This window comes from Lathyrus oleraceus, chromosome 3 (genome assembly GCF_024323335.1).
Source record: "Lathyrus oleraceus cultivar Zhongwan6 chromosome 3, CAAS_Psat_ZW6_1.0, whole genome shotgun sequence".
NCBI lineage: Eukaryota > Viridiplantae > Streptophyta > Magnoliopsida > Fabales > Fabaceae > Lathyrus > Lathyrus oleraceus.
In genome coordinates, this window is record NC_066581.1 from 264,048,385 (window position 1) to 264,065,326 (window position 16,942).

The 16,942-nt window shown below is 38.3% G+C and overlaps 1 protein-coding gene across 1 annotated transcript in view; it reads left to right on the top strand.

Moving 5' to 3' along the window:
- The first annotated feature begins 14,001 nt into the window (after positions 1 to 14,001).
- The window catches only part of LOC127130756 (ABC transporter C family member 10), a 50,405-nt gene continuing 47,464 nt past the window's right edge, over positions 14,002 to 16,942 (top strand). The window contains exon 1 of the mRNA XM_051059721.1: positions 14,002 to 15,217. Coding sequence (XP_050915678.1) covers positions 14,002 to 15,217 — 1,216 coding nt within the window. The remainder of the gene's footprint in view (positions 15,218 to 16,942) is intronic.

Genomic DNA, 16,942 nt, shown 5'->3' on the forward strand with positions numbered 1-16,942 from the left:
AACAACGGGGTTCTGTCAGAGAGAACTTTCTTGACCACGAATGGACACTCATAACTGTTTATCCATTTGCCCCATAATCGTCTTGAGGAGGAAGGATCCTTTTCAACCAAATCTTCCACGTGGTACGCGCGAGGTCACTCTTACGTGGTACACAACACGCTTCATTCCTTGGGTGCAACTGCCCCATGCCAAGTAACTGTCAGCCCTTTTCCTCAGTTGGACCCAACGTGTCATTCTGAGTCCTTATCCATTCAGTCTTCTCTAATTTCTCACACATCTGTGAGGAAGACACTGCCCCAGGTAGATGCACATCTCAAGGTTCGATACCCAGGATACAAACTTTGTGTTCAATCACCATTGCTGGTGCAACCAACTGTGATCCGGGAAGCACTACCTTATTCACCTTATCTTATTCCCCCTCAGACATCGGAATCCATTCGGATTCAGGGTCGGGCCCCTCCTCCGGGATCGGTCACTCCCAATCTTTCGATTTGAGTACCTCGAGACGTCCTCATCAGGGATCTCAAACTTCCTTGGTTGATAACCTTCCATGGGTTGCTGCTAGCTCTTCAAACACATACCTGACCAGATCCATTTTGGACGTCCACGAAGTAGTATGAATCAGCATACACTGTCTCAGTCGGCGAGTAGCCTATGCCAAAGTACATCAAGCTTTTTCGAACAGTGAGTGTATTGTTTCACAGTCGATAAACTTTTTGCTTAGGTAAATTGCATACTCTTTTCGACCAGACTAGTCATGCTGACTCAATACGCACCTCATAGACCCCTCGAGGGCTGTCCAGTACCAGATTAACAATCGTCCCCCTGGGAAGCATCGGAATCAGAAGTTCCTGCAATTTATTCTCTTCTTTTTTTTCTTCTCCCCTTTTTTTCTCTCTCTCTTTTTTTTTTTTTTTTTTTTTTTTGCAGGATCTACCTTGATTCCTCTGATTTACTCACAACAAGCCTCGGTAGCTTGATGAATAGCACTCCACAAGTGCACTGATTCGAACTCAACAGTATGAGTTATCTCAAACCGGTCAAACAATTTGATCAAGTCCACCGGATGCCCCTCTTCTGCTTGGGACTTTGCCATCATGTCATTATCATGGCATTTGCTTTCATGATGGATCATATCATGAAACAAAGTCACCCTAGACTTCTGATACGTGGCACCGGCCTCTTGATACTGAACGACATCACTTTATAACCAGAAGGTGCCCCTTGTGTGATGGACATGGTTTACTTCATATCATCTGGCAACAATTCAAATCTAGTCTTGGCCAGGAAGCCATCCATGAAGATAAACACTAAGACCTGAGCTGTATAATCAATCAATACTTCCCTGTGAAGTACCGGGAATTCATCCTTCAAATTAGCTCTGCTCTCATCTTGATAGTCTATTCACACCTTCTCCCTTTCTCATCCTTTTCTGGCCTCAGCTTCTGCTTCTCTGGAGAACAGTCTTTTCTTAAGGGTAGCTTGTGCCCCACAACATTGGTATCCCACCTTGGTGTATCTTGATACAACCAGGCACACATGTCAACCTGCTCTTTCAGCAGGGCTACCATTTTGCTCTCGACTCGCCCTCTGAAGCGGCCTCAACTTTTGTTTCCCCTCTGACCTCGGTGGTACTTGGGATTACAATCTTGACTCGCTCCTCGTGTGGTTGAATCACCTTCTCCTCTTGTCTTAACAACCTGGCTATTTCCAGTAGATCACAATCTTCTTCGCCTTCTTCTTCGGCATGATAGCTTGGATTGTCGAAGTCATATAGAGGTGTAACCAAATTGTTATCGATGAGATCAGGAGAGTAATCACTTTTGAGGTTGGAACGAGACAAAATCAAAAGGAAATAGAACGCAAAACATTGCCATTTTTATTTGTTTTTAAAACTGCAAAAATAAGCGAAAAACAGGGAACACTGCCTTTAATTACAAAAACATCCATTTATTACTGATGCAAAATGTTGCAAAATGAAACACATGAGGTGGCCCTTACAATGGACCTGTACGCTTCGGGCAAAACGTATGGCTTTCATGCAAACAAGATTAAAACACAGAAATACTACACTTCTGGATGAGTGACAGTGACGCTTTTGGAGGCCTTCTCGTTGCCTGGTACGCACGACTTTATCCACAACTCGAGTTCACGGTGACTGTCGACATCCTCTCCCACTGAACGGGCACGATCAGGATCCAGCATTCCTGCACTGACAAAGGTGTATGGTGGGCGACATCCTCTATTTGGTCTAGACGACTCTTGATCTGGCTGATAACCGACCCCAAACATGTCTGCTTTTACCACGATGTCAATGATCCTTCCCCAGCCTTGGGCCTCTTTGTTCTTCACCAACTCCAGAGCTTGTTTATGAGAAGAAATGGACAGCTTCTTCTCTTTCTCAGCGACAAAGGCATTCTCCACCTGGACGGTTTCAATTGCTAGGCTGGGTGCTTCACATCTTACATCGTCCATTTCTACTTTCTTCATCTTCTGGGTCGTGTCTTTTATCAATGCACACCCCTCTTTGGTGACGGTCGCACAACGAATATCAACAACAGGGAAAGCTCCATCCTGCATCAGAGATTTTGGAACCACAGACATTGGAACCTTTAACTGATTCTCCTCAGTCACTTCCATTTCTCTCCTGTTCTTTTTCACCATCTTTACCTTTACGGGACCCTGCCTGGATACGGGGTTGACATCCTCATTCATTATCTGTCCCAAGCTGATAGTCTTGGAGTCCACCATATCTTGGACAATATGCTTAAAAGCTCTGCAACCCTCAATGTCGTGTCCGGGTGCCCCAGAGTGAAACTCGCACTTGGCACTCTCATCATAGTTTGCAGGCCTCCGCTGCTGTTCTATAGGAATCAAAATCCTCGGCCGAACTAATCCCAGATCCCTCAACCTTTGGAAAAGAGAGGCATAAGTCACGGGTGGCTCCTCAAACTGACGATCCTCCTTCTCCTTCCTCACCCGGCTCTTAGCTCTCGGTGTCTTCTGTTGAGGTGGCAGTTGTTGCTGTTGAGCAGGTGGATTGTTGACAGGAGTGGTTACAGTGGCAGCATAAGGGTGATAACGATCTTTACTACGTTCTTTCTTTGCGGGCACACCAACTGGCTCAACCTCCTTCTCGAATGGACCACTGTCGGAGGGTTTCTTTGTTACAGTACCAGAAGGCTTGTTCACTTCGGAGGACGGAGCCTTCCCTTGAACCTTCTCCACTATCAGACATGGCTTTCTGTCCCAAGGTAAGCCCTTGCACGACACTGAACAACTCCCTCATCATCTCTTTCAGTTCAAGGATGTCGGCGTTGGGAAGATCCATCGGCTTGAATTGGTTGACCCCCAGCAGGCTATCTGAACAGACGAGCTATGTGCACCGGTTGAATACTGAAACCTACAAAACAGCAAACAGGTTAGTATGACTCACACATGCAATGTTTGTCCGTACTAGGAATATTCAGTCCTCTTTTTTCTGGTTTCATTGAGACAGATAAAATTTTATCAACAACATTCTAACATCTGGATGTCTCTCAACCTGAGTCTTAATTTAAAAATAATGGACCCTAAGTACGGACAGACATGAGTTGAATGAAAATGAATGTGAAATGATATGATGCAAATGCATGAATGCAGGCTACTGTGCCACCAAGTCATCTGAAGACCCTCTGCTTTTCTGAACCAGTCAATTCTGTGGGACCAAGTCACCATAAATCCAACTTGGGGAGTTCCGAAATAAACGGAACCGGAGATTACATCACTATCTTCACAGGAACATCCACTGAACGGATGACAATCAGATCCTCTGAACAAGTACTCTCAATTCAACCCGGGGATCCGAAATAAACGGAACCCGCTGATAAACCACGGACAGAACTCTGGCGTCCCAGAAATAAATGCCCACAATTCATAGTCACCATCAGTACCGCGAGTCACCAACAAGTCACCAACAAATCAGCAACTGTACCTGTAATGAACAAACCCTCCCCACTCACGGGTGTCGTCTAGGCCAGGGTAAGGTCGAGAGAAACGCAGCATAAATAACCTTTCGCAGAATACCATCATATACACACCCGAAGTATGTAATGATAATATCCCACCAGGGTCTGAACTGCTCGTGATATCAATGTTCCGCTAAGTGGCGCATACCACCCGCTTCCCATGAATCACTCTATTCCTAAGTATCCTAGATTTCACTCATAGCCTGGGTATTGGGCCTTTTACCTCAAGTGACTCTCACCCCCCAAACAGAGAAACACAGCCAGCACAGCAGATGAATGTGAATGAATGCAAACATTAATGCAAACAATAAATGCAAACAATAAATGCACATATATACAATGAATGCAATAAACAACACAGCAAAAGCAACCAAAACCCTAACCTAGAGAGCGCTAAGAGAGACTCGCTTAGGGAAGATGGACCAGCAAGAGGTCAACTTCTCTATCTCCCCAGCAGAGTCGCCAGCTATCGCATTACGCGAAAAAACCAGCGGGAAAACAAGAACAACAGAGCCGCCACCGTGCGTTATTTATCCCAAAAGAGGGAAAGGAAACGCTCGAAGTAAACCTGGAAAGAACATGGTCTCGCGACCAAAGAGAATGGGTTCGGGAGTCGGTTATGCGAAGGGAAGGTATTAGCACCCCTACGCATCCGTCGTACTCGACGGGATCCACGCACAATAGGAAGGAAAAATGGTTGCTATAAACACTGCTCACACACACACACAGGCTGAAAGAGACACAAGAAAACAGACTGAAACTGACTCGGCAGGATATTGCATCCTGGGCCTACTTAGTCTATCAGGCATAGACATCAGAGTCGAAGTAGTTCGGACTGGGGAAACGACACATGCTCACTAGGATATCGCATCCTATGCATACGTATCTCCTTTGGACGAAGGAGAATCAGAGCATTCGTAGCTCAGCTGACACGCACACAAACAAACACAGGCAAAGGAAAACGTGGAGCCCGAATGCCAATCACTGGACTTACACCAGCATCCGAACCAGAACACACACAAGAAGGCAAACATGGAGCCCGAATGCCAATCACTGGACTTACATCAGCATCCGAACCAAAACACACACAAAGGGTGGTTAAAACACAAAGGGTTGAAAAATAAAAAGGGCGCCCGGAGAGATCAGCTCATCTCCTGCCTACGTACCTCATCTGGTATGAGGATCAGGGCGACGTAGTTCCCCTACGTAGGGTTACAAGACTAGCCTAACCAGATAACAGAGGGAGACACAACTAGGGAGACTACGACTCGAGCCTAGATGTTATCATGCAAATCATCCCTAAGTTAAGGTTTCTAGCTAACTTGCACAGGAAGCAAGCCTATCCTAAACATGACTTGCACAGGAAGCAAGCCAAACCTAACTTGCACAGGAAGCAAGTCTAAACTAAACCTAACTTGCACAGGAAGCAAGTCTAAACTAAACCTAACTTGCATAAGAAGCAAGTCAAACAAACACAAGCACAAGTAGCACACACTATACACAAACAATGGGCTCACACAAGGTTAGGCATTGAAGCCAACTGGAATAGGGTGGATAGTGCTCTTAACCTTGCCATTGAGGGGCTAAGGTGAAGCAGATGAGAGGGGATGAGGGGTGTGCCTCATTGCTCTTATCCCTGGTCAGGGAGAGCATTTGAATATCAGAAGGTGTGGGAGTTCAGAAAGTAGGAACTCTATCCACAAGTTAGACTCTATAGATCTTGGGTTTTTACCCACTATGCGTCAACACAGGTAGTGTGAGCAAGGTGAGTGACACACAAAATAGCAGGGGATAGATTGCATATCCCTTAGGTTCTGCCAATTGCCTCTTCACTTAGGAGGTCTTTGAATATGTACAGGGACAATTTTAAACATTCACAAACATTGCCTCTTAAGGAGGACTTCAGACAGTTGCCTGGCCAAGTAACAGGCCAGGTCTTCCAGACTACATGGAGTAAAGAAGTTATACCTCAATGCAAATTGCTCTTAAGCAAAGCAAAGCAAAGTTCACAAGGAACTAAAAGCAACTAAAGGTACCAAATTTGGAGGTCAGTTGTGATGCAGGGGTTGTTTGGCCTCAAATGCTCGAAACAGATGTTCTACTAGCTTCCAAAAGGTGAATGGTGGAAGGATTTTGGCTCAGCAACCCTTGGTTTTGCTCAAATCGAGATCTGCCATTGGAGAGCTCTTTGATGAAACAGTGGTATTCTTTGCTTACAGTTGGGAAACAAAGCTTGAAATGGCTTCCAAAAAGATGTTGAATGATGGCATAGTGCACAGTAACACGAGTTCTATGAAAGTTTTTAGAAAAAATCTCAAGTGAAGGAAAATGAAGGTTTGAGAGAAAATGAGTTTTCTGTTTGTGAATGGTGGCTGCTAGGGCTTTTTCAGAGTGAGAATGAGGTATATATTCTCTGTTTAAGGTTGGCATTAGTTGGCTAATGGAAAAGTTAATCACACTTTGCATAATGACATGTTTGGACCATTTTGCTAAAACCATGCCAATTAATAAAGGGTGTATGAAAGTGCACGAATTGGGCTTCCAACAAAGTCTAAATATCATTTATGAAACATTCCAAGTGGTAAAAGTCATTGGAAATGTTTATTTTGAAAAGTCAATTTTTACTTCACTTGAAATAATTCAAGTTACTTCAAAAAGTGCCATTTTGATTGGTGAACTTTTGGTAAATGGTGATGACATATTTGGAAAGAGGGCATCAAATGTGACTTGTAGCAAAAAACCCCACCCAATTTGGCCAAATGGTTTGAGAGATATGGCCTTTTGAAGTTCAAAAATTTCTGAAAATGATTTGATCATAACTTGCCAACCATACATGGGAATTGAGTGTTCTTGGACTTTTTGGAAATGGGAGAACAAGATCTTCAACTTTCATGTTGGGAAAAAATTCATTTGAAGCTTGTATCATGATGTAAGTTTGAGGATCAAGACTTTCCATTTTTGGCAAATTCCAATTACAGGTCAACTTTCTATTTCTGGAAATTTCTTGTCTGGCTTCAAATTCTTCCATGATGATGTTTGACATGTTATATGAGGCCTATAGGACATGAAGGAACCCTATCAAACCAATTCCCACCATCAAATCACTGATTAAATGCACAGTTGACCAACAGTTGACTTTCTAGGGTTTTTGGTAGACTGCACATTGACTGATGACTTCTGAGCGATCAAACCTTGACCAAAACACTTAAAAAGGACCCCTAGGTCATGTGAACATGTTGGACCAACCCTAGGGCCTTGTCTCCTTGGAATTTGTACTTGCTTGCTTGATTGACTGATCTCCTGACCAGTTTGACCTAATCTGACTGATGATCTTGCACTTGGGCTAAGGGACAATGCAATGCTATGCAGTGGACCATGATATGTTAAATAACCTAATATGAGAATGTATGTACACAAGGTAGGTGCAAATTTGAGGTGCTACACTAGGTAAGGGGGTTGGTTATGAAATGGGAAGGTTTTAAGCACCCAAAATATCCTTAGTACTCTAAGGGAGCCCTTTTTGCAAATGTGTATTATAGGTTGGTATTTGTGAAAATATTTGTGCAAACAAGATTGGAGAGACGAGAGAAGAATAGATTATATTTACAATTTTGTTGTTTGAATGGATGCACCCATTGCCTATGTACCATCACAAAGGTAGGATCAAAACCTCGTAGTTCGGGGTAAAAATCTCAAAGATTGGTGAATTGATTTGATCAAAAGCCTTAAGGTCTTTTGTTATCAAAGGGAGAAAACTCAACCTAAACCAACAATCCACCATGTGAGGAGGGCTTCAACATACTAGTGACGGGTTAACCCTATAATAAGTATGGAAGACTTATAGTCCAATCACTAAGGATAAGGTGAGGTTTACATCAACCACTATGATAACTCAAACCTATGACTAAAGTTTATGAAAAAGGTTTTAAAAAAGATGGCCATTGGAACCACAAAAATAACTTGAAGTGAGTTGTATTTACAAGTTATAAGTATTCACAAAAATGAGGTCAAAGTTGACTTAAGGTTCATTCATAATGAGTATTAATGAAAAGAATTTGAAAAATCAAAGGCATAAGGCCTAGGTTTCTAGTTTGAAAGCAATGTCAAAGTTTGCACATAAAGAGTTTGGCTTGGGTTAGAGTGGAGAGAAGAAGAGAAAGGCTAGTCCTAAAGTAAACAAAGATGAGAGAAGAGATAAAACCCTTGGAGTTCCTTTTCTTGAAATCATAGAGATGATTCAAGATGCTCCTTTCCTTTGGACTTAGCAATCACTCAAGCAATCAAATAAATATTTAGATTCAAGCTCCTAGGATCTCCATTTGGCTTGTCTCTCTTAACTTGGCTATTCATGACAATGGTCCTTCTTACTATCTCAAGATGGAATCCCTATCACACAAGAGCAAACATCAAACAGTTCACAACACAATAAGAGGAATGGACAAAGAATGAGTTTAGGTTAGGGGTCCTTTTGAAGTCAACTTTAAGATTTAGCATTCTAAAGGCATGAGGCCTAGTTGATCTTTAATAATTTAGCATTCTAAAGGCATGAGGCCTACTTGCTCTTGAACTCCTTTAAGCATAGGTAAGGTCCTAATTCTAAGTCCTTTCTCCTTTTTGAATTGGATTCACACAAACAAACATACATCAAACACAAAGCAACAATATATTTATATACAATAATGAGCTCAAATGAGCAAAAGGAAAATGACATAAACATAAAATATGTGCTCAAGTGAGCAAAGTAAAAAAGCAATATGAATAAATGAGCAAGAAAGTAAATTGCAAGAAATTAAATGCTTGAATTAAAGTTAGTAGTTAGTAGTTATGTTAGTGTGTCATAAGACAATTTAGCGCTATGTTAAGCAATCGTAAGTGGATTAATGTAGTAGTCACACCTATCTGAGGTCGGTCAATAAAACTATAGGCAAATAAACACCAGTTAGAAATCATGACTAGTAAGCCAAGCTCCTACAACTTGCCATGCCAAAAGAAAAGAGAAAGCCTTGTATGGACTTTAGGTTTTTTGCTTGACCAAGAAGCAACCTATCTTGGACACAAAGCAACTCACTTGATCATGGATCAAGTTGAGTTTGATTTGGATCAAAGAAGGTTAAGCCTCTCATATGTCAAGACTAACCATAAGACATTAACTCATTGGGCAAAATAAAAAAAAAGAAGTGAGATGAAGATGAAATGGAATAAGAGAAGAATTCAAAAGTCAAATGCAATTGGTCAAAAGTGAATCAAATCATCACCAAGCAATGTAAAACAGAAGAGAAATGAAGATTAGAAGTCAACAAGTCAAACATATTTTTTTGGTATTTTTAGAATTAAAATGGACAAAATATGGTCAAACCTCAAATCCAATTCAAATCAACTTCAACAAGTCCAATTAATTTCTCATAGGTCTAACATGGTCAAACAAGGTTTGACAAATTTTCTCAATAATTTTTGAAATCATAAACTATTTAAAATCAATTAAAAACAATGAAAAATAACACAAATGAATTAAAATCTCAAATAAATCTCAAATCAATTAAGAAATTGATGAGACTATTTTTCATAGACTTATCATAATCCATATGTGTTAAGAAAATATTTTTGGATTTTTCAGATATCAAAAAGTATTTAAAATGAATTAAAAACTATTAAAAACCAAATAATTCACAAAAAATATTAAATGAAGTCACAAAAATAATTAAAAATCAAAATATGAAACTAGATTTTTCAAGAAAATTTTTGGTGTTGGTCTCATATTTTTGTGACTTCAAATAAAATATTTATGAATTTTTGAAAATAAAAGGAATTAAAAGAAATTAAAACAAAAAAAAATAGAAAATAGGAAAAATCAGGAGCGCTTGGATGAGTTTCATTAATTGACATGGCGTTATCAAGCGGTCCAGAAGCGCTGGTGCAACATGTTCCAAAGTCAAGCACGCAACAAACATATTTAAAACAAGTCAACAAAAGCAAAGGCCACGATTAGATCATTTGAGCATCATCCAAGGGCTTAGAGGCTCCCACGTGGCGATGGTGGTGGAAACCACCATCTTCTCCGTCCAGAGAACAAACTCCGGCCACCATGCGCAGGGTTTTCAATCTTGATTAAAATGAACAAGTAAGGTACCAAAATGAAGTTGGGGTGATGTACATCACCCCTGTAACCTTGGATCTTCCTCAATGTTTCTATTTAATGAGAAATCTGAGCTTGAAGATCAAGGTGCACAAACTAAAATGTCTCAAATCATGAAATTAAGACCACCATTGGCCTGCCTCTTGCTCGAGGACTTTAGAAAACAATTTAAACTCAAGTAATTCACATGGTATAGCAAAATCCAGATCAAAATAGTTGAGTGATATACCTTTGAAGTGAAACTTTAAACAACACGATCTCTTCAAGCTTTTGATTCCAATTTGATCTTGAGGTAATGGGGATGCAAGGCTAAGGAATTAAGACTTGAAGATCAACTAAGGATGTTGAAATTCAAGCTTGAAATTGAGAAATGAAAAATTGAAATTCCTTTGAGTGAGGTTAGGTTTTGAATTCTACAGGGTTTCATATCACCTTGAGGTTGAAATTTGAATGAGCAAGGCCCTCTATTTATAGCTGGAGATGAAGCAATGAGGTGATTTGCTCGTGTGCATGAACTTTGGGTCCTCCATGCATGGGCCTGTACAGGCGCATCTGAGGCCCAAAAGTGTATGGAATTACAAGCTAAGATCATTTGCAGATGGTTTGGACGTGCACAAGGTCTGGCATTTGCTTGCACATCAAGTTACAAAGTGAATTGCATAATTGAACCTAAACATTGAGCTCTTCGAAAGTCACACATGGAAAATCCAAACATGGTGGTGTCACTAATGGTTGAAAAGCTCTTGACATGAGGAACAAAACCTATGTTCGGAAAAAATCCATTTGGAGTTTGGAAAATAATGAAAACTGGCTTTGAAGTTTGAGGTACAAAACATGTCTAGGCCCCCTTTGAATTTTTTTACAAAAAGTGGTCAACTTCAATCCCTTCTGTTTCAGTGATGAAAGCCTCTAATGGAAAAACCTCCAACATAAATGTTGTATATATTTTCAAGATGATCAATTTTGACTTAAAGTTTGCATCATTTGGATTTTTAATGAGAAAGTTATGGGCACTTGAAGTTGGACATTTTTCAAATTCAATGGTTTTGGTCCAAAGTGACCTATAATCTTTTATATTATCACATGTGTTTCTTTTAGGATTATGAAACTTTGTCCAACATAACATTTGAATTAGACATCTTAAGCTTTCCAATTTAATTGGTCTCACCTCAAAATCATGAAAAATAAGGAAGTTAGGTCCTTGGGAAGTTTACCTAAAATTAGGGTTTCAGTCAAAATGACCTATAATGTATTGAAATGAATGATGACCTTACAAGTTTCAAATGGATTTTTGATAAACATGAAAGTTGTTCATATGGTTTTTAAGAACAAATTTTCTCTTGGGGTAATCTTCATTTGACAAACACATCAAAAGTTATATCTCAGTGATCCTCAGTTTAGTCAGATGACTTGACTAGTCAACATCTCAATGTCAAACCTCAAATCTTGATGAATGAATGATTGAGTATACTTAAATAGGCTCATATATGCATAAAATAATGAACGAAAGAACTTCCCTTGATTAAATTTGATCATAGGTTGAGGTTGCTTCATGAGCAAGGCACAGTCAATGCACAGTTGAATTAGGGTTTCCTTGGGAAACAATCCTCAAGCCCTTTGGTTTATCTTGATCAAATTGAAAATTGAGATACTTGGGAGACATATATGATGATTAGAAACTTTTTGGACCATTGTCATGCTTGCTTTCATCTTCATCTAGCCACTTCATTGAGCTTAGGAGCCTCCTAGGAGCAAAGGCACACACATGTTAATATGACTTAATTTGAAAGAGTAAAGCTAAATTAATATTTACTTTTAAAACTGAATATATGTCATATTAAAATTAATATTTTCTTTTAAAACTGAATATATCACAAATATGACATTTAATTTGAATCTCCCATTTAACATCTTCCAACCTAACATTGCGATACAGGCTTGGTTCATTACTTCCAGCTTCTTCAAGCCTAATCCACACACATTTTTCAGCTTCGTAATGTTCTTCCAATCTATTGCATGATACTTCTTTTCATTTTCCTTCCTCAACTATTGAGTAAAAGAAGACACTAATTTAAGGGTACATTCCTTAAGCCTCTCAACTATAACTAACACCTTGTAAATCGTATTACAAAGTGAGATGGGCCTGAACTCATTCACAAATTCCGGATGCTCAACTTTGGGGATTCACAAATACCTGTGTTGTAGCTCAATTTTTTTTCATTAACTGGCTCCACATAGATTTAAGCCTCTGATTAGTGACTACTAAGATGCATGCAAATCGAAAGGAATAACACTCAATCCACGATCAAGGAAGGTAGATAAACCGTCTCAAATCACTCAATATTTACACACTAACACATATCAAATAAAAACATTTTATTACGAATATTTCACATATTATGAAATGTATAACTTTTGTTAGTTTATTCAAATATTTAGTCTTTATTTTGTAAATAAAAGTCTAACATGATTAGTGTTATTTCACTTTCGATTACTCCAAAATTAAAATATTTTATTTGATGATACTCCATATATTTCGATTTAATTATAATTTTTGAATATTTTTCTATCTCATTGATGCGCCACCATTTTAACAATTTTGATTTTAATACAACACCCTAAAATTAGTTTCTATATTAATGTTCTCCTTTCCATTAAAAAATGTACAACTCCATCCATATTGTACATCATGTAGCCCTATATTTCATTAAATGAAATGAAATAAAATAGTAAATAATTAAAGTTTATGTATTGTTCCATCCATATTGTACATCATATTGCACCATATTTGATTAAATGAAATTAAATAAGATAGTAAATAATTCTCTCTCACTCTCTCTCTCTCTCTCTCTCTCTCTCTCTCTCTCTCTCTCTCTCTCTCTCTCTCTCTCTCTCTCTCTCTCTCTCTCTCTCTCTCTCTCTCTCTCTCTCTCTCTCTCTCTCTCTCTCTCTCTCTCTCTCTCTCTCTCTCTCTCTCTCTCTCTCTCTCTCTCTCTCTCTCTCTCTCTCTCTCTCTCTCTCTCTCTCTCTCTCTCTCTCTCTCTCTCTCTCTCTCTCTCTCTCTCTCTCTCTCTCTCTCTCTCTCTCTCTCTCTCTCTATATATATATATAATATATATATATATATATATATATATATATATATATATATATATATAAATTCCACTTCAATTCTCTTTTTATTCTCTTTAAAATTCACTTGATTGTCCATCAACCCAAACAAAGATAACGTGAAACTATACCGTTTATTTATTTTAGTATAATTTTGTATATGTTTTATTGTATCATATTGGTGTTGTTGCCCTGTTTCAGGTATTTGTCGCTGCAGAACTCACGTGTGAGAAAGAATTAAAGAAAAGAGAAGAAATAAGGAAAAGGGGAGGAAAACGCTAAAAATGAAGGTTCTGGGCCTGTGGCGTTCGCCACGACCCCCTTGCCATGTCACTTCAAAATATTAGTATCATGGCGTTCGCCATGGCCCTGTGGCGTTCGCCACAGGCACGCAGTGTAGTTTTTCAGCAACGGCACAAAATATGGTCAAAAGTCCCCATATTTTCCTCAACCACTTCCACACGAATTTAAGGAAGTTCAGCTCCTCTTTACCAGTATAAAATGGCAGAACCAAAATAAAAAAAAAAGGATCAAAGTTTTTATCTTGTAATTTTGATTTTTAGCTTAAGCAAAAATACCTTAAAAGTGATAGTTCTTCCACATCTGGAGGCTATTGCACCTTAGTTATTAAGTTTACTTGTTGCTTGGATCAAGCGTGCCTTTTGGGATAGAAAGAAACATGTTATTTCTTTACCTTATCTTGATGACTTTAATGAAAGTCAGATTCCCACCAAAGCCAGGTCTACTCAAATGAATCATGAGTATTTGGATTTATACAAAAAGGAGATAGAATCTCTTTTAGAAAAAAATTTAATAAGAAAATTCAAATCTCCTTGGAGCTACACAACTTTTTATGTTAATAATGTTGCCGAAAGGGAACGTGGGGTCCCTAGACTTGTTATAAATTACAAACCTCTTAATAAAGTGTTAAAATGGATTAGATATCCTATTCCTAATAAAAAAGATCTTTTAGATAGATTGAACAATGCTTTAATCTTCTCTAAATTTGATATGAAATCTGGTTATTCGCAAATTCAGATTAATGAATATGATAAGTATAAAACAGCCTTTACTGTTGTTCCTTTTGGACATTATGAATGGAATGTCCTTCTTTTTGGCCTTAAAAATGCCCCTTCAGAATTTCAAAATATTATGAATGATATTTTTAATCCTTATACTGAATTTATAATTGTTTATATTGATGATGTCTTAGTTTTTTCTAAAACTATAGATCAACATGTTAAACATTTAAAAATATTCAAAGGATTAGTTAAACATAATGGATTAGTTATATCTGCTCCTAAGATAAAACTTTTTCAAACAAAAGTTAGATTTTTAGGACATGAAATTGACCAAGGAACTATAATTCCTATACAAAGAAGTATTGAATTCGCTTCTAAATTCCCCAATATTATTACAGATAAAAAACAATTACAAAGTTTTCTTGGTAGTCTCAATTATATAGCAGATTATTATGAAAATCTTGCAAAAGATACTGTCATATTACATGTTAGGCTTAAAAAGAATTTTGGCCCTTGGACTGATAAACATTCTCAGGCTGCCCAAAGAATTAAAAATAAAGTTAAATATTTGCCTTGTTTATCCCTTGCTAACCCTAAATATTTCAAAATTGTTGCAACAGATGCTTCCGACTTAGGCTATGGAGGAATCCTTAAACAAATTATACCTGATACATCAAAAGAAGTTTTAGTCAGATTTACCTCTAGAAAATGGAATCCTGCCCAATCAAAATATTCTACTATCGAAAAAAAGATGCTCTCTATTATAAAATGCATTTCAAAATTTCAAGATGATCTTCTTAATAAGAAATTTTTATTAAAAATTGATTGTAGCTCAGCTAAATCAATTATTGAAAAAGATGTTAAAAATCTTGTTGCTAAGCAAATTTTTGCTAGCTGGCAATCTCAATTATCTATGTTTGAATTTGACATTCAACACATTAAAGGTGAAAATAATTCACTTGCTGATTATTTAACTTGTGAATTCTTGCAAGGAAAAAATGATGACCCCGTATAGGGGAAGAGGCCGCGGTTATGACCGTGGTAGAAGGGGGAGTAACAATATGTTACCCCAGCTAGAATCAAGCATTCCTCTAATAGGGGATTGGACTACAGTTTACAAAGGTAGAAAAATGCAACTGAAATTCTAGTTATCAGACTTTGGATGTCACGCGGGTTGTTATGACATCCAATTCTGCACAGACAGGGATTATGCAGAACGTAAGTGCAGTAAATAACAAAAGTAATTGTTTACCCAGTTCAGTCCAACATGACCTACATCTGGGGGCTACCAAGCCATGGAGGAAATCCACTATTAGTAGTATCAATTCAAAGCTAAACTCACCCGTTTACAACTTATCACTTAATCCCTACCCAATGCAATTTCAATCTTACACTAAGATCAGAGTTCCTACTCACTCCCCCTCAATCACCTCAATGATTACTACCTTTAATCAATATTAAAGACAAGTTGAAGTTACACTTCAAACAACTCTTGATTGTGCTTCACAGCTTTAATCAAGATACACAGCACTCATGCTTAAAAGCTTTGAGCGACACAACACTTACAACTCAATGAACACCCTATACCAAAACAATCATCAACGTGATAATGGCTTGGCTTACAAGATACGTCTAATATAAGACTCACAAAAATACAGCAGTGAAGTATGATGGACACACTTAATCTTCACGCCTCAAAATCCCTGAAACTGAATGAAGGAACGCCTTCCTTTTTATATTGCAGTACCTGGGCTTTTGCACCTGTATTCTCCTGAATTTAAGGTCACACGAGTTCCCATAAATTCAACATTTAGGTTGCTAACAAATAGGCTATTTGTTAGGTTCATTAAATGCAACTTAGTTGTTGATTTCCTGGTTTTTCTCTAAGCTGTTGACTTCCTGAAGAATAGCCCAAGAAAAGCTGAAACAGAAAACTGAACAACCTACAATATAGCATATGCTGTCAGGAATGAATGTCACGACATTCAGCTTGACATCAAGGTCCATATGCTGAGTCTGTTTTTCCAGAAAACAGACTGTACAATTTTGCTGACTTGTACATGATCAAAATGACCATACTACAGTAACAACTTACATTAATAAATGTTAAAGTGTCCAATTTAACATTTACACATTTGGCCTTAAGTTAGTTCTGTTATCCTCTTGAAGAACGAACTAAGAAACATACTGAAGTGTAGCAGAACACCAATCTGTCTATTATTCAGTATATACTGTCCATGATGAATGTCATAACATCCAGTTTGACATTCATACAGCAGGCCTTATGCCAGGTCTGGTTCTTCCTTGATAACCAGACTGCAAATGAATACTGAGCTCTAACAGAACACCAATTGTTCTATTTCTCAGTAGCTGCTGATAGGGATGAATGTCACAGTCTCCAGTTTGACATTCAATAAATCATGTATTAGCTAATCCTGCAGTAACTACTCAAGTGTGTCATGACATCAGTCAAGACATCAGAGTACAGTTAGATATTCTAACCTACAATGTAGTCACATATACATACCATGTCATGACATCAGTCAAGACATTAGTAACCAGCTAGTGTTTTACCATATAATGCAGCCAATTAAGCACCTACAAACTCCCCCTTTGGAAATTTTTTGGCTAAAACACTTTGATCCCCATAACAGAGTTCATAGCAGCGG